Genomic DNA, 27,294 nt, shown 5'->3' with positions numbered 1-27,294 from the left:
GTAAACTCAAGGAATACTACTTGCCTGGAAAACATTTTTAAAAAGCGCATTCCTCCAATCATGCTTATGTGCATCACAAACTGAATGCTCTATAATAGCCTTGAGGTGTAATTAAATATCCCATTAAATGCCACTGTTTTCAGGAGAGTCAGCACAATTATGCTTTACTCAATTATGGCACGTTAACAATGCTTCTGCCAAAATGTGCAAGTCATTTGCATATTCCAAGGAAACACTTAAAGACATCAAAGATAAAGAAACACACTACTAATTGCAGAGCGAGACAAAGTACACATGCCTTGCGATCTTGTTGATTTTGCAGATGCTCTTATTATTATGCATGGACTTTTATAGTTAAGACAGTAGTTTGGTTCAAAAATCGTATTGCAAAATTCCTACTTTTCACTGGGGTGGAGTGACATAGTTGTCAGAATGAAAATATACACTATATTGCCAAAAGTATTTGGCCACACATCCAAATGACCAGAATCAGGTGTCCTAATCACTTGGCCCGGCCACAAGTGTATAAAATCAAGCCCTTAGGCGTGGAGACTGTTTCTACAAACATGTGTGAAAAAATGGGCCGCTTTCAGTGATTTCCAGCCTGGAACTGTCATAGGATGCCACCTTTGCATCAAATCTAGTCGGGCAATGTCTTCGCTCCTAAATATTCCAAAATCAACTGTCCGCTTTATTATAGGAAAATGGAAATGTTTGGGAACAACAGCAACTCAGCCATGAAGTGGTAGGCAATGTAAACTGACATAGATGCTGAAGTGCATAGTGCAAAGCTGACTTTCTGCACAGTCAGTTGCTACAGAGCTCCAAACTTCATGTGATTTTACAATTAGCCCACGTACAGTACTCAAAGAGCGTCATGGAAAGGGTTTCCATGGCCGGGCAGCTGAGTCTAAGCCTTAAATCACCAAGTCCAATGCAAAGCGTGGGATGCAGTGGTGTAAAGCACGTCGCCACTGGACTCTAGAGCAGTGGAGATGTCTTCTCTGGACTGATGAGTCACGCTTTTCCATCTGGCAATATGATGGACAGGTCTGGGTTTGGAGGTTGCCAGGAGAACGCTACATTTCGGACTGCATTGTGCCGAGTGTGAAATTTGGTGGAGGAGGAATTATGGTGTTGGGTTGTTTTTCGGGAGTTTCAGAGAATCTGGAGAAATCACTCCATGTAAGCGGCATGGCTGGAAACCAACATTGAATGACCGTGACCTTCGTTCCCTCAGACGGCACTGTATCAAAAACCGACATTAATCTCTAAAGGATATCACTTCATGGGCTCAGGAACACTTCGGAAAACCACAGTCAATAAATACAGTTTGTCGCTACATCTGTAAGTGCAAGTTAAAGCTCTACTATGCAAAGCAAAAGCCATTTATCAACAACATCCAGAAACACCACCAGCTGCTCTGGGCCTGAGATCATCTAAGATGGACTGAGGCAAAGTAGAAAAGTGTTCAGTGGTCTGACGAGTCCACATTTCAAATTGTTTTTGGACATTTTTGACATTGTGTCATCCGGATCAAAGGGGAAGCGAAACATCCAGACTGTTATCGACGCAAAGTTCAAAGGCCAGCATCTGTGATGGTATGGGGGTGCATTAGTGCCCAAGGCATGGGTAACTTACACATCTGTGAAGGCACCATTAATGCTGAAAGGTACATACAGGTTTTGGAACAACATATGTTGCCATCTAAGCGCCGTCTTTTTCATGGACGCCCCTGCTTATTTCAGCAAGACAATGCCAAGCCACATTCAGCACGTGTTACAACAGCGTGGCTTCACGAAAAAAGAGTGCGGGTACTTTCCTGGCCCGCCTGCAGTCCAGACCTGTCTCCCATCGAAAGTGTGTGTCGCATTATGAAGCGTAAAATACCACAGCGGAGACACCGGACTGTTGAACGACTGAAGCTCTACATAAAACAAGAATGGGAAAGAATCCCACTTTCAAATCTTCAACAATTAGTTTCCTCAGTTCCCAAACGTTTATTGAGTGTTGTTAAAAGAAAAGGTGATGTAACACAGTGGTGAACATGCCCTTTCCTAACTACTTTGGCATGTGTGACAGCCATGAAGTTCTAAGTTAATTATTGTATGCAAAAAAAAAAAAAAAGTTTATCAAATTGAACATCAAATATCTTGTCTTTGTAGTGCATTCAACTGAATATGGGTTGAAAATGATTTGCAAATCATTGTATTCCGTTTATATTTACATCTAACACAATTTCCCAACTCATATGGAAACAGGGTTTGTAAATGCACACAGACATCGTGTTGCGTTCGGAAGGTTTATTCTTGTACTTTCCATCCATGACCGTCACCTCGTGTACAGCATCAGTCGCAAGAATCCATGCTTGATTCCCCAAGGCTGAAAACATTCTGGTTCTTGCATTGCCACCATTGTCTTTGTGTGTTTATGGAACTATTTTACCATACAGCAGACTTTAACAATGGAAGACCGTCTCCATGCTCTGCGTTTCCAGTAGGACTATCGCAAGCCGTGATTACTACTAGCCAAAGGCCGTGCTGTGAACGGCACTGCATTTTTTTTTTTTTAAAGTAGGTGCCTGACACGAGGCATACTTACTGTCTTTCACTTGGGTGTGTACAGCTGAAAAACATTTGGTGAGCACAGACCTTACCCAGGCCTCTACCTGCCAATATTAAAAAATCCCTCAACCCAGACAGTGATTTGGAGCACGCCCAAAATGTAATCGCTTCGTTCTTATTCCATTTCTGATATTACCTGATAGTTTAATCAAAATCCACCCATAACTTTGTGAGCCATGGAGCCAGGATGAAAGAAACAAACCGAAGCCTCCTGTCAATCATCCACTGATTTGTTTATGTGGGTGCAGGCGGAATATGCAAGCATACAAACCCTGTTTCCAAATGAGTTAGGAAATTGTGTTAGATGTAAATATAAACGGAATACAATGATTTGCAAATCCTTTTCAACCCATATTCAATTGAATGCACTACAAAGACAACATATTTGATGTTCAAACTCATGAACTTTTTTTTTTTTGCAAATGATAATTACCTTAGAATTTAATGGCTATAACACGTGCCAAAGTAGTTGGGAAAGGGCATGTTCACCACTGTGTTACATCACCTTTTCTTTTAACAACACTCAATAAACGTTTGGGAACTGAGGAAACTAATTGTTGAAGCTTTGAAAGTGGAATTCTTTCCCATTCTTGTTTTATGTAGAGCTTCAGTCGTTCAACAGTCCGGGGTCTCCGCTGTTGTATTTTATGCTTCATAATGCGCCACACATTTTCGATGGGAGACAGGTCTGGACTGCGGGCGGGCCAGGAAAGTACCCGCACTCTTTTTTTACGAAGCCACGCTGTTGTAACACGTGCTGAATGTGGCTTGGCATTGTCTTGCTGAAATAAGCAGGGGCGTCCATGAAAAAGACGGCGCTTAGATGGCAGCATATGTTGTTCCAAAACCTGTATGTACCTTTCAGCATTAATGGTGCCTTCACAGATGTGTAAGTTACCCATGCCTTGGGCACTAATGCACCCCCATACCATCACAGATGCTGGCTTTTGAACTTTGCGTCGATAACAGTCTGGATGGTTCGCTTCCCCTTTGGTCCGGATGACACGATGTCGAATATTTCCAAAAACAATTTGAAATGTGGACTCGTCAGACCACAGAACACTTTTACACTTTGCATCAGTCCATCTTAGATGATCTCGGGGCCAGAGAAGCCAACAGCGTTTCTGGATGTTGTTGATAAATGGCTTCGCTTTGCATTGTAGAGCTTTAACTTTCACTTATAGATGTAGCAACACACTGTATTTAGTGACAGTGGTTTTCTGAAGTGCTCCTGAGCCCATGTGGTGATATCCTTTAGAGATTGATGTGTTTTTTGATACAGTGCCGTCTAAGGGATCGAAGGTCACGGTCATTCAATGTTGGTTTCCGGCCATGCCGCTTACCTGGAGTGATTCCTCCAGATTCTCTGAACCTTTTGATGATATTATGGACCGTAGATGTTGAAATCCCTAAATTTCTTGTAATTGCTCTTTGAGAAACGTTGTTCTTAAACTGTTTTACTATTTGCTCACGCAGTTGTGAACAAAGGGGTGTACCTCGCCCCATCCTTTCTTGTGAAATACTGAGCATTTTTTTGGGAAGCTGTTTTTATACCCAATCATGGCACCCACCTGTTCCCAATTAGCCTGCACACCTGTGGGATGTTCCAAATAAGTGTTTGATGAGCATTCCTCAACTTTATCAGTATTTATTGCCACCTTTCCCAACTTCTTTGTCACAAAAAAAAACAAATTTTTATCAGTTTGAACATCAAATATGTTGTCTTTGTAGCATATTTAACTGAATATGGGTTGAAAATAATTTGCAGATCATTGTATTCCGTTTATATTTACATCGAACGCAATTTCCCGACTCATATGGAAACGGGGTTCGTATAGTTCAAGACCTTAATTTGCCCAGGTCTGATCTAGAAGATGGTCCTTAGTGATGGCCAAAGAACAAGTGCCCACATGGGCTGTCGCATGGCATGTACCACCTATAAATTAAAGAAGAACCACACATCTGATTCGGGTAATGTGGGTGTGCAGTCCATGTTTGTTTCACCATAATACGACTTATCAGCATCTCTTAACTCTGCTGCACGGTTAGCTATAAACCAGCCTGCAAAAGAGCAACACGTACGGCACAACACGCCGTTAATGACATTGATTGGCTGCGTGTTAACCGCATTACAGTGTAACGACCCAGCAGTTACGGTTTATGTGCGGGGTTGTAATTGGCAGTGAACGCGTCGGTGGCACTCTCTGTGTGCGAGGTGGCACAAGTGAAAGAGCGAGAGTGGCTGCTGTTGAGATGACGGTTTGACAGTCGCGGTCCCCTCCAAGGTTTCTCATTGTAGCCCATCGGGTTGAGTTATTCCTTGCCCTGATGTGGGATCTGAGCCGAGGAAGTTGTTGTGGCTTGTGCAGCCCTTTGAGACACTCGTGATTTAGGGCTGTCTAAATAAACTTTGATTGATTGATTAAAGTTAAAAGTGTACGATGCAAAGCAAAATCCATTTATTTATCAACAACACCCAGAAAAGTTGCCTGCTTCGCTGGGCCCGAGCTCTAAGTGGAAAAGTGTTCTGTTGTATGACAAGTCCACATGTCAAATTTTTTTTGGAAACTGTGGACGCCGTGTCCTCCGTAACAAAGACGAAAAGAATCACCCAGATTGTTATAAAGTTCAAAAGCCAGCATCTGTGATGGTACGGGGGTGCATTGGTGCCCAAGGCATGGGTAACTTACACATCTGTGAAGGCACCATTAATGCTGAAAGGTACATACAGGTTTTGTAGCAACATACGTTGACGTCCAAGCAAAGTTATCAATCAATCAATCAATCAGTGTTTATTTATATAGCCCCAAATCACAAATGTCTCAAAGGACTGCACAAATCATTACGACTACAACATCCTCGGAAGAACCCACAAAAGGGCAAGGAAAACTCACACCCAGTGGGCAGGGAGAATTCACACCCAGTGGGACGCCAGTGACAATGCTGACTATGAGAAACCTTGGAGAGGACCTCAGATGTGGGTAATCCCCCCCCCCCCCCCCCTCTAGGGGACCGAAAGTAATGGATGTCGAGCGGGTCTAACATGATACTGTGAAAGTTCAATCCATAGTGACTCCAACACAGCCGCGAGAGTTCAGTTCAAAGTGGATCCAAGACAGCAGCGAGAGTCCCGTCCACAGGAAACCATCTCAAGCGGAGGCGGATCAGCAGCGTAGAGATGTCCCCAACCGATACACAGGCGAGCGGTCCATCCTGGGTCCCGACGAGCGATCCATCCTGGGTCTCGACTCTGGACAGCCAGTACTTCTTCCATGGTCATCGGACCGGACCCCCTCCACAAGGGAGGGGGGGGGACATAGGAGAAAAAAGAAAAGAAGCGGCATATCAACTGGTCTAAAAAGGAGGTCTATTTAAAGGCTAGAGTATACAGATGAGTTTTAAGGTGAGACTTAAATGCTTCATGGACGCCCCTGCTTATTTCAGCAAAACAATGTGTGTTAAAACAGCGTGGCTTTGTAGTAAAAGAGTGCGGGTACTAGACTGGCTTGCCTGTAGTCCAGACCTGTCTCCCATTGAAAATGTGGCGCAATTTGAAGCCTAAAATACCACATCAAGCAAGAATGGGAAAGAATTCAACCTGAAAAGCTTTAAAAATTGGTCTCTTAGTTCCCAAACGTTTACTGAGTGTTGTTAAAAGGAAAGGCCATGTAACACAGTGGTAAAAATGCCCCTCTGCCAACTTTTTTGCATTGTATTGCTGCCATTAAATTGTAAGTTAATAATTATTTGCGCGAAAAAAATAATAATTCTCAGTTTAACAATAAATATCTTGTCTTCGCAGTCTATTCAATAGAATATAAGTTGAAAAGGATTTGCAAATCGTTGCATTTTGTTTTTATTTACCAATTACACAAAGTGCCAACTTCCCTGGTTTTGGGTTTTGTAACAGAACCTATTTTCATTGCCGCCTAAAAATAAGTCTTTTTTTTTTACATTAAAACAAATTGTAACTCCCAGAAGTAGTCACACAAAGTCAGACGCTATTTTTAACTTTTTCTTGCCATCCTCATTCTAACAAACGACACAATTCCAACAGGTGTTTACCTCCCTCCAAACACTTTTGTCTCTGTGCTTCCCCCAGACACACCACAACACTTCCACATTCTCCCCAGATCCTCTTTCAGGCACGGACGGTGTGTTTGTGATCATGGGGAAAAATAAACATTAAATCAAAACCACACAAACATAAAACATTACCACCAGCAAGTCATTACAGTATTAATGTGTGTGTATATATATATATATATATATATATATATATATATATATATACAAACCCCATTTTCATATGAGTTGGGAAATTGTGTTAGATGTAAATATAAACGGAATACAATGATTTGCAAATCATTTTCAACCCATATTCGGTTGAATATGCTACAAAGACAACATATTTGATGTTCAAACTCATAAACTGTATTTTATTTTTTGCAAATAATAATTAACTTAGAATTTCATGGCTGCAACACAAGCCAAAGTAGTTGGGAAAGGGCATGTTCACCACTGTGTTACATCACCTTTTCTTTTAACAACACTCAATAAACGTTTGGGAACTGAGGAAACTAATTGTTGAAGCTTTGAAAGTGGAATTCTCTCCCATTCTTGTTTTATGTAGAGCTTCAGTCGTTCAACAGTCCGGGGTCTCTGCTGTCGTATTTTACGCTTCATAATGAGCCACACATTTTTGATGGGAGACAGGTCTGGACTGCAGGCGGGCCAGGAAAGTACCCATACTCTTTTTCTAAAAGCCACGCTGTTGTAACAGGTGCTAAATGTTGCTTGGCATTGTCTTGCTGAAATAAGCAGGGGCGTCCGTGAAAAAGACAGCGCTTAGATGGCAGCATATGTTGTTCCAAAACCTGTATGTACCTTTCAGAATTAATGGTGCCTTCACAGATGTGTAAGTTACCCATGCCTTGGGCACTAATGCACCCCCATACCATCACAGATGCTGGCTTTTGAACTTTGCGTCGATAACAGTCTGGATGGTTCGCTTCCCCTTTGGTCCGGATGACACGATGTCGAATATATCCTAAAACAATTTGAAATGTGGACTCGTCAGACCACAGAACGCTTTTCCAATTTGCATTAGTCCATCTTAGATGATTTCGAGCCCAGAGATGCCGGCGGCGTTACTGGATGTTGTTGATAAATGGCTTTCGCTTTGCATAGTAGAGCTTTAACTTGCACTTACAGATGGAGCAACACACTGTATTTAGTGACAGTGGTTTTCTGAAGTGTTCCTGAGACCATGTGGTGATATCCTTTAGAGATTGATGTCGGTTTTTAATACAGTGCCGTCCAAGGGATCGAAGGTCACGGTCATTCAATGTTGGTTTCTGCCCATGCCGCTTACGTGGAGTGATTTCTCCAGATTCTCTGAACCTTTTGATGGTATTATGGACCGTAGATGTTGAAATCCCTAAATTTCTTGCAATTGTACTTTGAGAAACGTTGTTCTTAAACTGTTTGACTATTTGCTCACGCAGTTGTGGACAAAGGGGTGTACCTCGCCCCATCCTTTCTTGTGAAAGTCTGAGCATTCTTTGAGATGCTGTTTTTATACCCAATCATGGCACCCAGCTGTTCCCAATAAGCCTTTACCCCTGTGGGATGTTCCAAATAAGTGTTTGATGAGCGTTATTCAACTGTATCAGTATTTAAACAGTGATTTAGTGTGGCTGAAACGAAGCTAAGACTGAATAATTATTATTTTAAGGGGTTTACCGTCTTAATGTAGACATAGCCTTAGTGTGACAAAGCAACCCATACCAAAAAGAGGCAGAAAACGTAGTCTCATCAATAGTGTCAAACGGGGTTTTGCTTAATGTGAATGTCTCTTGGTGTGGTGGGTTCTCCTGAGGCCGACAGATCTTCGAGGAGCCCGGGTTGCAGGTTTGAGCAAGACTTTTATTTGCATATATACAAGGCGGGGGATTTTTCAGCCAGCCGTGTGCTTGCTTTCGTTCTCGGCCTCCTGGTGTGCTTCTGCTCCCAGCCGCTCCCCCTCTCATGGCCTCGGCCCCTGCTGATAAAGGCGACAGGTGATTAGATAACCAGTCCCAGCTGGGCCATCTACTCACCTGCCAGCTGGGCTATACACACTCCCTTCCCGCAGGAGGCGCGCCGACCACGCCCCCCTCCACACATAACATATGTGATTAACTGTGTTTGTCTGATCTGCAGTTCGTCAAACAGCGGAATAAAATCCTTTTCAACTTAAACAAGTTGAAAAACTTATTCGGGTGTTACCATTTAGTGGTCAAATGTACGGAATATGTACTGTACTGTGCAATCTACTAATAAAAGTTTCAATCAATCAATCAACCCTCCGGGGTTCCTCGGACCACCAATGACGGACATGACAGGCTTGACGGTTTGGAGATTTTGTTTATTATTCAAAAAAACCTCCTTCTCTGGTTGCTTTTCAGCAATCGCCTCTTCTCCCCGTCTCGCTCTTCCGGTCCCTTTCAGCCCTCCGCGTCTTCGTCTCCGTTTCGCTCTCCCTTCCGCTCGGGCTCTGGTTCGTTCTCGGCCATCCACTCCGACTTCACCAGCCCACTCCTTCCCGGCTGCTGCTCTTTTATACTTCGCACTTTTCGCCCATCGCCCCGCCTCGCTGCAGTTCCGCAGGCCACGCCTCCTCACAGTGATATACACAGGAAATAAATGGATACCGAAATGCAATATACGGAGGAACAAAATTGAGTTGTGGATAGCAAGCATTTTTTCATGTTTGGACAAAACAAGCTTATTTAGTTTGTTTGGGTTGAAAATAAATGTTGCAAACTTGAGTAGCTCTCCAATTTCATTTTTAAAAAGTAACTCTAGCAAGTACACAATTCGGAGACCTCTGATCTATACAGACTGATAAGAAAATTGTATTTGCCACACAGCTGAACCACAACTCCTAATATTTGATATATTCGCGTCTTGTGTTACTCATAATCCGGGTGTTGTTGACAGAATTCCCTCGGGGAATGGAACGGAATAGAATGCTAACAAGTTCTTCAATATTCTCCTTTCATTTTTGTTTACTTTGAGGGCCATGTCTTGTCTTATGCAGAGGTGACACCTCCCACACAGGTTTCCGCAGGGAGAAACTATTATATTGGAGGTGAAACTCCCTCACATCGGGGGACCTTCATTGTCTGTGGGTTTAGAAGGATGAAAAAAGCCTCTCAAATAACTGTGATTGAAGTAATCACTCGACAACAGAATGGCAAAATGTTTTTTCTTTTCAACTATGTAGCAGGTGGTTCAACATTGTGTTGAGTTCCACTGCTGTGAAAATAACTGTGGGCGTCAAAATTCAAACCAGCGTTCCGAAATGCTTCACGGTTGTCAGTGAGTCTGTTTTAGTAGTGCTCATGCATGGTGAAAAAAATGTCAAGTGGCAAAAAAGACTAAGAAAGTTGAGGAATGCTCATCAAACACTTATTAGGAACATCCCACAGGTGAACAGGCTAATTGGGAACAGGTGGGTGCCATGATTTGTCATGAAAGCAACTTCCTTTAAAATGCTCAGTCATTCACAAAAAAGGATGGGTTGAGGGTCACCACTTTGTGAACAAATGCGTGAGCAAATTGTCCAACAGTTTAAGAACAACATTTCTCAACGCGCTATTGCAAATAATTAAGGGATTTCATCATCTATGGTCTGTAATATCATCAAAAGGTTCAGAGAATCTGGAGAAATCACTGCAAGGCCAAAAAGCAACATTGAACGCTCGTGACCTTTGAACCCTCAGGCGGTACTGCATCAAAAACCGACATCAGTAAGTAAAGGATATCACCACACAGGCTCAAGGAACACTTCGTAAAACCACTGTCAGTAACTACATTTGGTCGCTACATCTGTAAGTGCAAGTTAAAACTCTACTATGCTAAGCAAAAGCCATTTATCAACAACACCCAGAAATGCCGTTGGCTTCGCTGAACCCTAGCTCATCAAAGATGGACTGACGCAAAATGGAAAAGTGTTCTGTTGTCTGACGAGTCCACATATCAAACTGTTTTTGGAAACTGTGGAACAAAGAGGAAAAGAACCATCCGGACTGTTAAAGGCGCAAAGTTCAAAAGCCATCATCTGTGATGGTATGGGGGTGTATTAGTGCCCAGGGCATGGGGAACTTACACATCTGGGAAGGCACCATTAATGCTGAAAGGTTTATACAGGGTTTAGAGCAACATAAGTTGCCATCCAAGCAACCTTATCATGGACGCCCCTGCTTATTTCATCAAGACAATGCCAAGACACGTGTTACAAAAGCATGGCTTCATAGTACAAAGAGTGCCGATACTAGACTGACCTACCCGCAGTCCAGACTTGTCTTCTATTGAAAATGTTGGCACAGTATGAAGCATGAAATACCACAATTGAGACCCCGGACTGTTGAACAACTTAAGCTGTACATCAAACAAGAATTGGAAAGAATTCCACCTGAAAAGCTTCAAAAATGCGTCTCCTCAGTTCCCAAACATTTACTGAGTGTTGTTAAAAGGAAAGGCCATGTAACACAGTGGTAAAAATACCCTTGTGCCAACTTTTTTTTGCAATGTGTTGCTGCCATTAAATTCTAAATTAATGATTATTTGCAAAAAAATAATAGATTCTCAGTTCGAACAGTAAATATTTAGTCTTTTGTAGTCTATACAATTGAGTACATGTTGAAAAGGATTTGCAAATCTTTGTATTCGGTTTTTTTTCACCATTTACACAACGTGTCAACTTCACTGGTTTGGGTGTTTGTGTACATACTCATCTAATTGCGTATGGAAGTTTAATTAATATTGTTCATTTCAACACATGCTTCATAAATACATATAAACGTCTATTTTGTAATACCATTCATCCATCCATTTACTACTGTCTGTCCCTCTCATTGTCGTGGGGAGGCTGGAGCCTATCCCAGCTGCTCCCCCGAAATCATGTTCCTACCTGCACGCTTTGTCCAGAGTTGTCCGTCTGCAACCCGAGAGAACGAACCCCACAGTAAAATGCGACCTCCACGTGACATCGCAATATTATGCAAAAGCGACGTTTCTTACCTTCTGGTACTTGCTGATCTGAAAAATTGCCCGCGTCTGCCTTTGTAGTCCGTGGTGACACCGTAGTCGATAAGCTTCTTTTTTTTCCTCTATCTTCTTGTTATGAGACATTCACCCTCTGCTGTTAATTTTTGTTATATAAAATAGCGTAAAGTTCTTACTTATATCTGTCAGTAAACTCACCACGAAGGCGCTAAAACAGGTACGTAAAACCGGTGTAGTGAGTTTAAATTTTTCACCCAAGGAACTTTAGTTATTAGAGTGTTTGGTTTTTCAATGAAGACATTTTTGGCGTTAGAAAGCATGTCAGAAAGCGGCTTGAAGATGATCTGTAAAACATAATCTGTGCAACATTTTGACCAAAGAACTACCATCACATGTTATGTGTTTTCAAGTGTTTTGAAACTAAAAAAAAAAATGATATGACCCTTTTAATGCGCCTTATAATCCGGTGCGCTCTATGGACCGGAAAATATGGGACATAAGATGATTGCAAAGCCAAATGTCCGGTGTAGGAATATTTCGACTTTTAATAATCAGCCGATAAATGCTTTAAAATGTAATATGGGAAAATATCGGTATCGGTTTCCAAAGGTAAAATTTATGACTTTAAAACGCCGCTGTACTGAGTGGTACACGGACGTAGGGAGAAGTACAGAGCAGTTGCGTCTCCCAGTCATACTTGCCAACCCTCCCGATTTTCCCGGGAGCCTCCCAAATTTCAGTGCCCCTTCCGAAAACCTCCCGGGGTAACCATTCTCCCGAATTTCCCCCGATTTCCACCCAGACAACAATATTGGGGGCGTGCCTTGAAGGCACTGCCTTTGCGTGCCGATCTAATCACATAATATCTACAGCTTTTCACACATACAAGTGAATGCAAGGCATACTTGGTCAACAGCCATACAGGTCACACTGAGGGTGGCCGAATAAACAACTTTTACACTGTTACAAATATGCGCCACACTGTGAACCCACACCAAACAAGAATGATAAACACATTTTGGGAGAACATCCACACCGTAACACAACATAAACACAACAGAACAAATACCCAGAACCCCTTGCAGCACTAACTCTCCCGGAGCAACCAGTCTCCTGAATTTCCCCCAATTTCCACCCAGACAACAATATTGGGGGCGTACCTTAAAGGCACTGCCTTTGCGTGCCGATCTAATCACATAATATCTACAGCTTTTCACACATACAAGTGAATGCAAGCCATACTTGGTCAACAGCTATACAGTTCACACTAAGGGTGGCCGTATAAACAACTTTAACACTGTTACAAATATGCGCCACACTGTGAACCCACACCAAACAAGAATGACAAACACATGGGAGAACATCCGCACCGTAACACAACATAAACACAACAGGACAAATACCCAGAACCCCTTGCAGCACTAACTCTCCCGGGGCAACCAGTGTCACGAATCCCCCCCAATTTCCACCCAGACAACAATATTGTGGGCGTGCCTTAAAGGGACTGCCTTTGCGTGCCGGTCTAATCACATAGTATCTACAGCTTTTCACACATACAAGTGAATGCAAGCCATACTTGGTCAACAGCTATACAGTTCACACTAAGGGTGGCCGTATAAACAACTTTAACACTGTTACAAATATGCGCCACACTGTGAACCCACACCAAACAAGAATGACAAACACATGGGAGAACATCCGCACCGTAACACAACATAAACATAACAAAACAAATACCCAGAATCCCTTGCAGCACTAACTCTCCCGGGGCAACCAGTCTCCCGAATTTCCCCCGATTTCCACCCAGACAACAATATTGTGGGCGTGCCTTAAAGGGACTGCCTTTGCGTGCCGGTCTAATCACATAGTATCTACAGCTTTTCACACATACAAGTGAATGCAAGCCATACTTGGTCAACAGCTATACAGTTCACACTAAGGGTGGCCGTATAAACAACTTTAACACTGTTACAAATATGCGCCACACTGTGAACCCACACCAAACAAGAATGACAAACACATGGGAGAACATCCGCACCGTAACACAACATAAACATAACAAAACAAATACCCAGAATCCCTTGCAGCACTAACTCTCCCGGGGCAACCAGTCTCCCGAATTTCCCCCGATTTCCACCCAGACAACAATATTGTGGGCGTGCCTTAAAGGCACTGCCTTTGCGTGCCGGTCTAATCACATAATATCTACAGCTTTTCACACATACAAGTGAATGCAAAGCATACTTGGTAAACAGCCATACAGGTCACACTGAGGGGGGCCGTATAAACAACATTAACACTGTTACAAATATGCGCCACACTGTGAACCCACACCAAACAAGAATGACGAACACATTTCGGGAGAACATCCGCACCGTAACACAACATAAACACAACAGGACAAATACCCAGAAACCCCTTGCAACACTAACTCTTCCGGGACGCTACAATATACACACCTCAACCCTGCCCACCTCAACCTCCTCATGCTCTCTCAGGAAGAGCATGTCCCAAATTCCAAGCTGCTGTTTTGAGGCTTGTTAAAAAAAATAATGCACTTTCTGACTTCAATAATAAATATGGCATTTTTTTTTCCATAACTTGAGTTTATTTATTTGGGAAATCCTTGTTACATTGTTTAATGCATCCAGCGGGGCATCACAACAAAATTAGGTATAATAATGCATTAATTCCACGACTGTATACATCGGTATCGGTTGATATCGGAATCGGTAGTTAAGAGTTGGACAATTATAGAATATTGGATATCGGCCAGAAAAAAGCCATTATCGGACATCGCTACTTTTAACAATCGAGCAAGATGATAGTCAATTTTATTTTAATTGTTTACCTAATTAGGGTAATTACAAGTTATTAACCTTCCAATTACAATGGTGAAGCAAAACTAATGAGAAATCAAAGGTTATCGCGTTATTAATGTATTTTATGAGCACATTAGTGCTTAATTGGGTCTTAAAATAATGCAGACTGTAATATAGTTCATCAGCAATAACTTGTGGGAAAACATATTTGTGGAAGGTCTTGCACCTCCGGGTTCCTTGGACCACCAATGGTGGTTCAACCGAGCTATATGGGGCGGTATAGTTCGGTTGGTAGAGCGGCCGTGCCAGCAACTTGAGGGTTGCAGGTTCGATCCCCGCTTCCGCCATCCTAGTCACTGCCGTTGTGTCCTTGGGCAAGACACTTTACCCACCTGCTCCCAGTGACACCCAATCTGGTTTAAATGTAACTTAGATATTGGGTTTCACTATGTAAAGCGCTTTGAGTCACTAGAGAAATAGCGCTATATAAATATAATTCACTTCAGTTCACCAATGTGAGACATGACAGGCGTGGCAGTTTTGAGATTCTGTTTATTTTTCAATACACCTCAACTTGCTCTGGTTGCTTTTCAGCAGCTCTCGCCTCTCGTGACGGTCTCTTTCTTCCAGTCGCTTTTCAGCCGTCCTCGTCTCTGTCTTTGTCTGGCGCGTGCGCGTCATCCACCGACGATGACTCTCTCCCTTTTAACTCCAACTTTTCCAGCTTCTCCAACCCCCTTCTTCTCTGCTGCTGCCCTTTTTGAAGTGTGACAGGTGATTAGACAACTACAACCATGAGGGCCATCTCCGGCACCCCCCCGCCTCGCTGCAGGTCCGCAGGACACGCCTCCTCACAATATCGTCCTATAAATGTATTGTGCACGCATTCCCTACACTGGACTAATTCCTCAGACTGACTAACAATTTTTATTCGATATTTAATAATTGTGAAAATATGGACATTTGGTGGGGAAAAATAAATAGTACATAATTACACACACACATGTTTATATACACGCATACATATATAAACAGTACAAGCCAAAAGTTTGGACACACTTTCTCATTCAATGAGTTTACTTTCATGACTATTTACATTGTAGATTGTCACTGAAGGCATCGAAACTATGAACGAACACAAGTTGTCAGAGTTCAGTTTGTGACGAACCCCAAGATGCAGAGAAGGAGGCAGGCATTGAGTAGGGAAACATGGTTTAATAAAACACTAAGACAAAACCAAACAAAAGGGGTACAACAAAAGTCGCGCACGAGGCGGATAACAAACTAAAGGAGCTAGCATGGGAGCTAGAAAACAAATGGAGCTTAGCATGAAAGCTAGCAAAAACAAAAGGGCCTAGCGTGGAAGCTAGCTGGTAGCGAGCAGAAAAACAGTAGTCTTTACTTGTTGCGTGAACACAAATTGGAAGCAGGGAAGCTACAAACAGCTACCGAAATATAGCTTACCGCTACGCTGCAATGACACCACAGGAGCGACAATACAGAAGTGACAGATAGCACCGACAAAAATCCAGGCCTGACTGGATGGGAAGACAGGTCTAAATAGGAGCGGGCTGATTGACACCAGGTGTGGCCAGGTGCCAATCAGCCGCAGCTGAGGGGACACAGCACTCAAGGAGAAAAACAGGAAATACTACACACACACAGAGGAAAAACTAAAACACAAACAAGCCTGACACATGTGGAGTTATGTACATAACATGTTTTATTTGCCAGTTTTTCAAAATAGCCACGCTTTGCTCTGATTACTGCTTTGCATTAATTACCATGAATTGATTAACGTGGACTTAAATTATTAGAAAAACGTATTTGGGTGTTACCATTTAGTGGTCAATTGTACGGAATATGTCCTATACTGGGGGTCGGCAACCCGCGGCTCTTTAGCGCCGCCCTAGTGGCTCTCCGGAGCTTTTTCAAAAATATATGAAAAATGGAAATGATGAGGGGGAAAAAAAACATATTTTTAGTTTTAATTTGGTTTCTGTAGGAGGACAAACATGACACAAACCTTTCTAATTGTTATAAAGCACACTGTTCATAATAAACATACGTCACTGATTCGAGTATTTGGCGAGCGCCGTTTTGTCCTACTGATTTTGCCGGTCCTTGAACTCACCCTAGTTTGTTTTCATGCGCAACTTTCTCCGACTTTCCAAGACGTGATTTATGCCACTTCTTTTTCTGTCTCATTTTGTCCACCAAACTTATAACGTTAGGCATGAATGCACAAAGGTGAGTTTTGTTGATGTTATTGACTTATGTGGAGTGCTAATCAGACATATCTGATCACGGCATGACTGTAAGCTAATCGATGCTAACATGCTATTTAGACTATCTATATGTACATATTGCATCATTATGCCTCATTTATAGCTATATTTGCGCTCATTTAGTTTCCTTTTAAGGTCTACTGAAATAAGATTTTCTCATTAAACGGGGATAGCAGCTCCTACTTGATCATTTCACGATATTGCCATATTTTTGCTGAAAGGATTAAGTAGAGAACATCGACGATAAAGTTTGCAACTTTTGGTCGCTAAAAAAAAAGCCTTGCCTGTACCAGAAGTAGCAGACGATGTGCGAGTGACGTCACCGGTTGTAGGGCTCCTCACATCCTCACATTGTTTACAATCATGGCCACCAGCAGCGAGAGCGATTCGCACCGAGAAAGCGACGATTTTCCCCATTAATTTGAGCGAGGATGAAAGATTTGTGGATGAGGATAGTGAAAGTGAAGCACTAGGAACGAAAAAAAATTAAAATAAATAAAAAGACAGGGCCGTGGGAGCGATTCAGATGTTATTAGACACATTTACTATGATAATTCTGGAAAATCCCTTACCTGCTTATTGTGTTAGTGAGATTATATGGTCGTACCTGAAAGTCGGAGGGGTCTGGCCACGGGTGTGGTGACCGCCTGTGTCTCTGAGGGAAGCCACGTTTCTCAACGAGGCGAAGCGTAGGCAGCCGGTCGGGCCAGACTGAGCTTTTCCCCCCCCTCCTCCACGGTGGAAGCATCCCACGTTTGGGCACGGCCGGTCGGAGGAGGCAAAGAGTCCACAGTCTTTGACAGGTGCACGAAGAACGACGCAAGCTCCGCTCATGTCTACAGTAAGAGCCGACTTATTACCACAATGTTCTCACCAAAATGTGAGAACCATGTTCGCTTGACCGCTCTGTTCCATAGTAAAGCTTCACCTACGGGAATGTAAACAAGGAAACACCGACTGTGTTTGTGTTGCTAAAGGCGGCCGCAATACACCGCCTCCCACCTACATCTTTCTTCTTTGACGTCTCCATTATTCATTGAACAAATTGCAAAAGATCCAGCAACACAGATGTCCAGAATACTGTGTAATTGTGCGATCAAAGCAGACGACTCATAGCTGGGATGGGACCGTAACGTCATCGTACCGCAAAGTTCGCGCGGAATTTAAAATTGCAAGTTAGCAAACTAAAAAGGCTGTATTGGCATGTGTTGCAATGTTAATATTTCATCATTGATATATAAACTATCAGACTGCGTGGTCGGTAGTAGTGGGTTTCAGTAGGCCTTTTAAGTCCTTTATAATTCAATTTATATCTCATGACACACTATCTGTATGTAACATGGCTTTTATTTTTTTGCGGTTCCAGACAGATTTGTTTTTGTATTTTCGGTCCATTTTAGGTTGCAGGCTCCTGTCCTATACTGTGCAATCTACTAATAAAGTTTCAATCAATAAATCTATGCACACTCTTGGCATTCTCTCGATGAGCTTCAAGAGGTAGTCAGCCGAAATGGTTTTCACTTCACAGGTGTCATAGTTTCGATGCCTTCAGTGACAATCTACAATGTAAATAGTCATGGAAATAAAGAATATGCATTGAAATGAGATGGTGAGTCCTAACTACTTTGTTCTATATATAACTTAGAGCAAGTTGCAAACAACCTATTCCACATCAGAAAACAACACCATGGTGTCTGCTCAGCATGTCACCTCTCACTTTGCTCTAATAGTGTCTGGCTACACTCTTCTTAGAAGTTGTTTTTATTTTAACGTCATAAATAAAACATCAATTTCGCACAAACATACCTTGTTCAATTCTATCGTGGATGTTTTATTGCCTTTGCAGTCATGAAACATTAATGCAGACTTCAGTTGTTTTTTGTTCTTTAAAGGGTTTTTTTCACATTCCTAATGGCCGGTTTGACGGGGCTTTCTAAAAACATCACAAATAACTCGTTATGCTTTGCTCTGAAGATCATTCACTAAAATCCTTCCCCTGATTTAATCATGGCTCGATTTGTCTACAGAAAAATTAAATGCATTGTATATGTTTCCAGATTTGGTCGTTTAGGTCAGTGTTTTTCAACCACATACAGTCTGGTGTGTCGTCTAATTTCACTTAATTGGGTTAAAAATCATTTTTGCAATTATAAACCGCAAATAATGTGTTGTTGTTGAGTGTCGGTGCTGGCTAAAGCTCGGCAGAGTAACCGTGTAATAATCTTCCATATCAGTAGGTGGCAGCCGGTCGCTAATTTATGTAGATGTCGGAAACAGCGGGAGGCATAGCGCAGGTAAAAATGTGTCTAATGCTTAAACCAAAAATAGACAGAAAGAGAGTGGCATTGAAGCTTAGGGAAGGTTACGCAGAACGAAACTAAAACTGAACCGGCTATAAAGTAAACAAAAACAGAATGCTGGACGACAGCAAAGACTTACTGTGGAGCAAAGACGGCGTCCACAATGTACATCCGAACCTGACATGACAGTGAACAATGTCCCCCACAAAGAAGGATGAAAACAACTGTTAAGTGAATGCGGGAAATATCGCTCGAAGGAAGGCATGAAACTGCTACAGGAAAATACAAAACCTGTTTCCATATGAGTTGGGAAATGGTGTTAGATGTAAATATAAACAGAATACAATGATTTCCAAATACTTTTCAACCCATATTCAATTGAATGCACCACAAAGACAAGATATGTTGATGTTCTAACTCATAAACTTTATTTTTCTTTTTGCAAATAATAATGAACTTCAAATTTCATGGCTGCAACACGTGCCAAAGTAGTTGGGAAAGGGCATGTTCACCACTGTGTTACATCAACTTTTCTTTTAACAACATTCAATAAATGTTTGGGAACTGAGGAAACTAATTGTTGAAGCTTTGAAAGTGGAATTATTTCCCATTCTTGTTTTATGTAGAGCTTCAGTCGTTCAACAGTTCGGGGTCTCCGCTGTCGTATTTTACGCTTCATAATGCGCCACACATTTTCGATGGGAGACAGGTCTGGACTGCAGGCGGGCCAGGAAAGTACCCGCACTCTTTTTTTACGAAGCCACGCTGTTGTAACACGTGCTGAATGTAGCTTGGCATTTTCTTGCTGAAATAAACAGGGGCGTCCATGAAAAAGACGGCGCTCAGATGGCAGCATATGTTGATCCAAAACCTGTATGTACCTTTCAGCATTAATGGTGCCTTCACAGAGGTGTAAGTTACCCATGCCTTGGCCACTAATGCACCCCCATACCATCACAGATGCTGGCTTTTGAACTTTGCGTTGATTACAGTCTGGATGGTTCGCTTCCCCTTTGGTACGGATGACACGATGTCGAATATTTCCAAAAACAATATGAAATGTGGACTCGTCAGACCACAGAACACTTTTCCACTTTGCATCAGTCCATCTTAGATGATCTCGGGCCCAGAGAAGCTGGCGGCGTTTCTGGATGTTGTTGATAAATAGCTTTTGCTTTGCATAGTAGAGCTTTAACTTGCTCTTACAGATGTAGCGACAAACTGTATTTTACTGACAGTGGTTTTCTGAAGTGTTCCTGAGCTCATGTGGTGATATCCTTTAGAGATTGATGTCCGTTATTTGATACAGTCCCGTCTGTGGGATCGAAAGTCACAGTCATTCAATGTTGGTTTCCGGCCAGATTCTCTGAAACTTTTGATGATATTATGGACCATAGATGTTGAAATCTCTAAATTTCTTGCAATTGCACTTTGAGAAACGTTGTTCTTCAACTGTTTGACTATTTGCTTAGTTATGGTTTAAAGTCATATCCAACAATTGTGACAGTTTTTACTGTCAACTGAGTTTTGCCTTTTAATGATTTTTGCTGTTGGTGTGCCTTTTGGATTTTTTTAACCCAAAGAATGTGCCTTGGCTCAAAAAAAAAAAAAAGTTGAAAAACATTGGTTTAGGTGTTCCGCACATTTTTTTCTTTCCCTGTTTTTTTTTTTTTTTGCGGTTAGTTTTCATTCCAGTCGTAATTTCAGTTCTAATCATGCGCCTTGTTTTTTCTTCTGTTTCCTTCAGGTGACTGAAACAAGGACAGGTCCTCTCGGATGCAGTAACTATGACAACCTGGATTCTGTCAGCTCCGTTTTGGTTCAGAGCCCTGAAAACAAGATTCATTTGCAAGGTTGACCATCCATAATTGAACTCACACTATTTCTGATGGAATTGTCACGCTGTCTTTTTTTTTTTTTCGGGCAAACCCATAACTGCAGCACAAGAGTGTCAGAGTGAATTTAGCTTCTGTCTGTCTTTTTTTTTTTTTTTTTTAACAATCTTCACTCAGAGAAGTCTTTGAAGTGTATACCAGGCTGTAATGACTGAGAACAAAAGCAGCAGAATTGTGCAGCTAAAATAAAACTTTCAGTGGGCATATTGCACATTATCCGAAGCATATGTCAGGAGGCAGAACATAAAGAGAGGGTCTTGCATGTTTTATGGCAGTGCACCCGCCAGCGCCCCCTAGAGGGCCACCCAGAAAAATGTTTCTCAGCTAAGGGCCGCTGCTTGGTTTCAAGTAGCGATGTCCGATAATATCGGACTGCCGATAAATGCTTTGAAACACAACAGAACAAATACCCAGAACCACTTGCAGCACTAACTCTTCCGGGACGCGACAATAAAGTCAGTGTTCAAAAACAAGAAAAAAAAATAAAACATTAGGTGTATTTTATTTGAAGTAAGCAAAATGATCTGCCAATAAAACAAGAAAAATTGGGCTTGTCAAGACTCTTCAAAACAAGTCAAATTAGCTCACCTCAATAAACCCCAAAATACCTTATGATAAGTATATTCCCACTAATAACAAGTGCACTTTTCTTGGTAGAAAAAAAAAGAGACCTTTTGCTCGATATGTTGAAAAATATTCTTAAATTAAGTAAGTTCTAGTGCCATTTCTCAGGTTCAAACACTGATGACATCTAATAAACAAGACAAGAAGCAAGGAATTAAACAGAGACAGAAATAAATTTGGCTCAATGAGGAGAAACACGTACACCTGCACCCTTGTACAGTGTCACCACGTTCTGACGAAAAATTCTACGCCTCCTCTTTTAAGTTAAGTTAAAGTTAAGTTAAAGTTAAAGTACCAATGATTGTCACACACACACTAGGTGTTGTGAAATTTGGAGAATCGGCCGATAAATGCTTTAAAACACAACAGAACAAATACCCAGAACCCCTTGCAGCACTAACTCTTCCGGGACGCGACATTATACACGCCACGCTACCCCTTAAAGTCAGTGTTCAAAAACAAGAAAAAAAAAATTAAACATTAGGAGTATTTTATTTGAAGTGAGCAAAATTATCTGCCAATAAAACAAGGAAAATTGGGCTTGTGAAGACTTTCCAAAACAAGCCAAATTAGCTCACCTCAATAAACCCCAAAATACCTCATAATAAGTATATTCCCACTAATAACAAGTGCACTTTTCTTGGTAGAAAAAAAAAGAGACCTTTTTGCTCGATATGTTGAAAAATATTCTCAAATAAAGTAGACTCTAGTGCCATTTGTCAGGTTCAAACACTGATGACATCTAATAAACAAGACAAGAAGCAAGGAATTAAACAGAGACAGAATAAAATTTGGCTCAATGAGGAGAAACGCGTACACCTGCATTCTTGTACAGTGTCACCACGTTCTGACGAAAGATTGTACGCCTCCTCTTTTAATTTAAGTTAAAGTTAAGTTAAAGTCAAAGCACCAATGTTTGTCACACACACATTAGGTGTTGCGAAATTTGGAGAATCGGCCGATAAATGCTTTAAAACACAACAGAACACATACCCAGAACCCCTTGCAGCACTAACTCTTCCGGGACGCGACAATATACACCCCACGCTACCCCTTTAAGTCAGTGTTCAAAAACAAGAAAAAAAAATAAAAACATTGGGTGTATTTTATTTGAAGTTAGCAAAATTATTTGCCAATAAAACAAGAAAAATTGGGCTTGTCAAGACTTTCCAAAACGTGTCAAATTAGCTCACCTCAATAAACCCCAAAATACCTTATGATAAGTATATTCCCACTAATAACAAGTGCAATTTTCTTGGTAGAAAAAAAAAAAACACTTTTTGCTCAATATGTTGAAAAATATTCTTAAATAAAGTAGATTCTAGTGCCATTTGTCAGGTTCAAACACTGATGACATTTAATAAACAAGACAAGAAGCAAGGAATTAAACAGAGGCAGAATTAAATTTGGCTCAATGAGGAGAAACACGTACACCTGCACCCTTGTACAGTGTCACCACGTTCTGACGAAAGATTGTACACCTCCTCTTTTAAGTTAAGTTAAAGTTAAAGTACCAATGATTGTCACACACACACTAGGTGTTGTGAAATTTGGAGAAGCGGCCGATAAATGTTTTAAAACACAACAGAACAAATACCCAGATCCCGTTGCAGCACTAACTCTTCCGGGACGCGACATTATACACGCCACGCTACCCCTTAAAGTCAGTGTTCAAAAACAAGAAAAAAAAATTAAACATTAGGAGTATTTTATTAGAACTAATCAAAATTATCTGCCAATAGAACAAGAAAATTCGGCTTGTCAAGACTTTTCAAAACAAGTCAAATTACCTAACCTCAATGAACCCCAAAATACCTTAAAATAAGAATATTAATAACAAATGCACTTTTCTTGGTAGAAAAAAAGAGACCTTTGCTCGATATGTTGAAAAATATTCTTAAATTAAGTAAATTCTAGTGCCATTTGTCAGGTTCAAACACTGATGACATCTAATAAACAAGACAAGAAGCAAGGAATTAAACAGAGACAGAAATAAATTTGGCTCAATGAGGAGAAACACGTACACCTGCACCTTTGTTGGGTGTCACCCCGCTCTGACGAAATATTGTACGCCTCCTCTTTTATTTGGACATTCCCTGTTTACATGGCAACAGCTGTTCCCAAGGGTGGGGGTCGTAAACAGCCACCACCTTTGGTCACAAAACAGTTCAAAGAAAAGGTCGTAAATAGTTCAAAGTAAAGGTTCCTGAAGCTTGGGCTGCTTCCTCTCCACTTTGTAGATCCCATGTCAAGACAAAATCTTTCTGTGGATTACAATACATCAAAGAAACCGAAGCCTTCATGTTGCTTCCCATCCTACACGGTGGAGTTTTACAAGCCTTTTTATTGACACCATTGTATTATGATTTTTTTTTTCATGCCTGAAGTAAGAAATTATAACTTTAAAAAAGTAGTTTTATACTTGTGAGTGTTAATGACGCAGTTTTGCATCAGCTGATATTCTAGTTTCAAGCATTTTTTACTCTATATAGGTCATCAAATCTCAGCGACAAGCTGTAATATCTTACTGAGATCATTTAGGACCAAAACACGTAAAACAAGTAAAACACTCTTAACATAAAATCAGCTTAGTGAGGAAAAATATCTTATCAGACAGCCAAGTATCAGCCTTTTTGAGATGTTTAATCTTACTTAGATTTCAGTTTTTGCAGTGAATACAGTATACAACTTGCAAATATTTCAAAGGTTTCAAAGCTGGCAAGTGTGAGTCATAGAGAGGTTCCTCAAGCGCAAAAATTATGACTAAAGTGGTGAAGCTGTTTCTTTTCATTTGCACTTTAATCTAAGACACATTTATATTATTTATTGTTGATCTTAATCGAATACAACGTCTCCCTACTAAGCCACCAGTGCCACCATGAAAGTGCCCCCCCTCTACCTCAAAGAACTACTCACCCCCAAATCCTCCACACGACAGTCTAATCTTATCCACCCTGCAAGGACAAATCTACGAACTATGGGAGACCGGGCTTTCTGCTCCGCTGCTCCCATTCTGTGTTACGCTCTCCCTGACCACCTGAGGGCACCACAGACAGTGGATGCTTTTTAAAAAAGGCTTAAAAATCCTTCTATAAAAAATAAAAAAAAAGCCTTTTAATAGATATATGCATACTAGTTCTAGCTATTAGGCTGTTCTAATTTTATCATCTATTTATTATTATTATTTTTTTTAATAGCACTTTGAGGTTGTTTGCTCAATGTAAAGTGCTTTTTGCAAATAAGATCTATTATTATTATTATTTTTGTTAGAATGTAGTAATTTTGGCATTGCATCATTTTATGTCATTTGTTTCCATCCGTTTCTATAAGTCCCTTCTTTTTCTGTGTATTTTGGTTAGTATTTATTTTTGTAATCAGCCTGACCTCAACCTTGATAGTGATATTGGTGACCTCCACATGGATTAATATCATTTGACAAGGTTTATCCTTTTAAACTACAACTAAGTTGGACAAACAGTATTTTCCTTGAATTGCCGCCGGGGCGCTAAATAATTTATAACCTCTTCACACTCCGGCGCTTACCAAAGGCATGCGGTAAATTTAAGCCTGCGCTTATAAATTTGAGTGTGATGTAAGGATACCATCATGAAAAGCACATTTAATAAAAAAAACGTGATTATGGTCTTACCTTTACTTATAAATGAAGTCCATGCGCAGCTTCTTCTGATCAAAAGCATCGATAAGTCTTCCTTATCTTTCTTCAGTTTTAAAAGTCTCTCCGTCTCGATGGAGATCTTCCTTTATTACCTCCTGCTTCCAGTGAAAGTACAGTTTAGAAAACTGTTTTATTTTAGATATGTAATCCTCCATGTTAAAAGTGCAAGCGGGAGGAAAAAATAAACGATCGCTGCTCACTCTTGCTGCTTGTTGTCACTTCTTCTGCAGCCGAGTAGTCGCAAGAAGGATCACTAGCACCCTCTAGGTGGGAGTCATTTAATGACTCATATTTGACACACGCAGCTACGGTATATTAATTAAAACATAGCTGCTTACTGTTCTTTTTAGCATATTCAATAGCTTGGACCTTAAATCCAACTGAATAGCTCTTAATCTTCTTCCCTTTATGTGATTTAAAAATGTTGATATCAGCCTCCTACATTTTGAAAATGATGACAGGAAGTGTCACTCGTGACGTGACGAGTTTGTCCCGGTGGATATTTTAGGCATATGCTAATTATTTGGCGAGACGTGTTTGACCCGGCGGAAATTCTAGGCAGGCGCATACTATATGCCCGGCGGCAATTCAAGGAAATACGGTAATTACTGAATATGATTACAATCAAGAGTGAGATTGCTAGTTCAGTGTCGATGTTCAAGTAAGCCTCGAGCCTCTTTGTGGTGGAAAAGTAGGGCCCCAAGGTCAAAAAAGGTTAAGAACCCCTGCTTTAGCCTACTTTAACAATCACTATTTCACATGCATTGCTGTACATGAACTACTTGGTTAGTCATCCATGTGACGACATTTCTGTTTTTCCATGACTCAGGCCTCCATGCCATTCTGCCGGAATATCTGAGAGCCAGCTTTGTGCAGGCAGCTCTCAGCTACATCGGATGTAACGAGGAGGGCCAATTTGTGTGCCGAGACAATGACTGCTGGTGTCAGTGTGGCGCCGACTACCCGCAGTGTAATTGCCCCAAGTTGGATTTGAAGTCCATGGAAGACAGTTTGCTGAAAATTCAAGATTCTTGGAAAACCGCCAACCGAGACTTTGAAGAGTCAGGTCAGTTGTTGTCTTATTTAAGATTCTGTGTGTCTTTTACGGAATGTGTGGCTTTGCAGAAAGAAAATGACAAACGATGGCCACTCAGAGCTTTTGAATAGTATGCAAAATGATTCAAACAGACAAAAACGCATGTATACTTACTAGAGATGTCCGAAAATATCGGACTTCTGATTTATCGGCCGATAAATGCTTTAAAATGGAATATCGGAAATTATTGCTTTCAAAAATTAAAATATATGACTTTTTAAAACGCCGCTGTACACGGACATGCAGTTGCGTCTCCCAGTCACACTTGCCAACCCTCCCGATTTTCCCGGGAGACTCCCGAATTTCAGTGCCCGTCCCGAAAATTTCCCGAGGCAACCATTCTCCCGATTTCCGCCCAGACAACAATATTGGAGGCTGCCTTTACGTGCCGGCCCAGTCACACAATACCTACGGCTTTTCACACACACAAGTGAATGCAAGCATACTTGGTCAACAGCCACACAGGTCACACTGAGGGTGGCCGTATAAACAACTTTAACACTGTTACAAATATGCGCCACAATGTGAACCCACATCAAACGAGAATGATGAACACATTTCGGGAGAACATCCGCACCGTAACACAACATAAACACCACAGAACAAATACCCAGAACACCTTGCAGGGCTACAATATACACCACCTCAACCGACGCAAGTAGGTAGGGTGGGGGCGTGGGGGGTTGGTGGTAGCAGGGGTGTGTATATTGTAGCCCGGAAGAGTTAGGGCTGCATGGGATCCTGGATAATTGTTCTGGTGTATTTATGTTGTGTTACAATGCGGATGTTCTTCCGAAATGTGTTTGTCATGCGAGCCGCATGTTTGAGACTCTTGATCTTCGGCTTTTCAAACACACAAGTGAATGCAAACATACTTGGTCAACAGCCATACAGGTGTGACTGAGGGTGGCCGTA

General features: G+C 41.4%; 1 protein-coding gene across 1 annotated transcript in view; it reads left to right on the top strand.

Annotated features, from left to right (window-relative positions):
- The window catches only part of LOC133540834 (BMP/retinoic acid-inducible neural-specific protein 3-like), a 233,788-nt gene that overhangs the window by 170,013 nt on the left and 36,481 nt on the right, over positions 1–27,294 (top strand). Inside the window, exons 5-6 of the mRNA XM_061883791.1 lie at positions 20,836–20,941; positions 26,113–26,349. Of these exons, the coding sequence (XP_061739775.1) occupies positions 20,836–20,941; positions 26,113–26,349 (343 nt within the window). The remainder of the gene's footprint in view (positions 1–20,835; positions 20,942–26,112; positions 26,350–27,294) is intronic.

The sequence above is a fragment of the Nerophis ophidion genome, linkage group LG22, assembly GCF_033978795.1.
Source record: "Nerophis ophidion isolate RoL-2023_Sa linkage group LG22, RoL_Noph_v1.0, whole genome shotgun sequence".
Lineage (NCBI taxonomy): Eukaryota > Metazoa > Chordata > Actinopteri > Syngnathiformes > Syngnathidae > Nerophis > Nerophis ophidion.
Note: the sequence above shows the minus strand (reverse complement) of the source record. Positions and strands in the feature narration are given on the sequence as shown.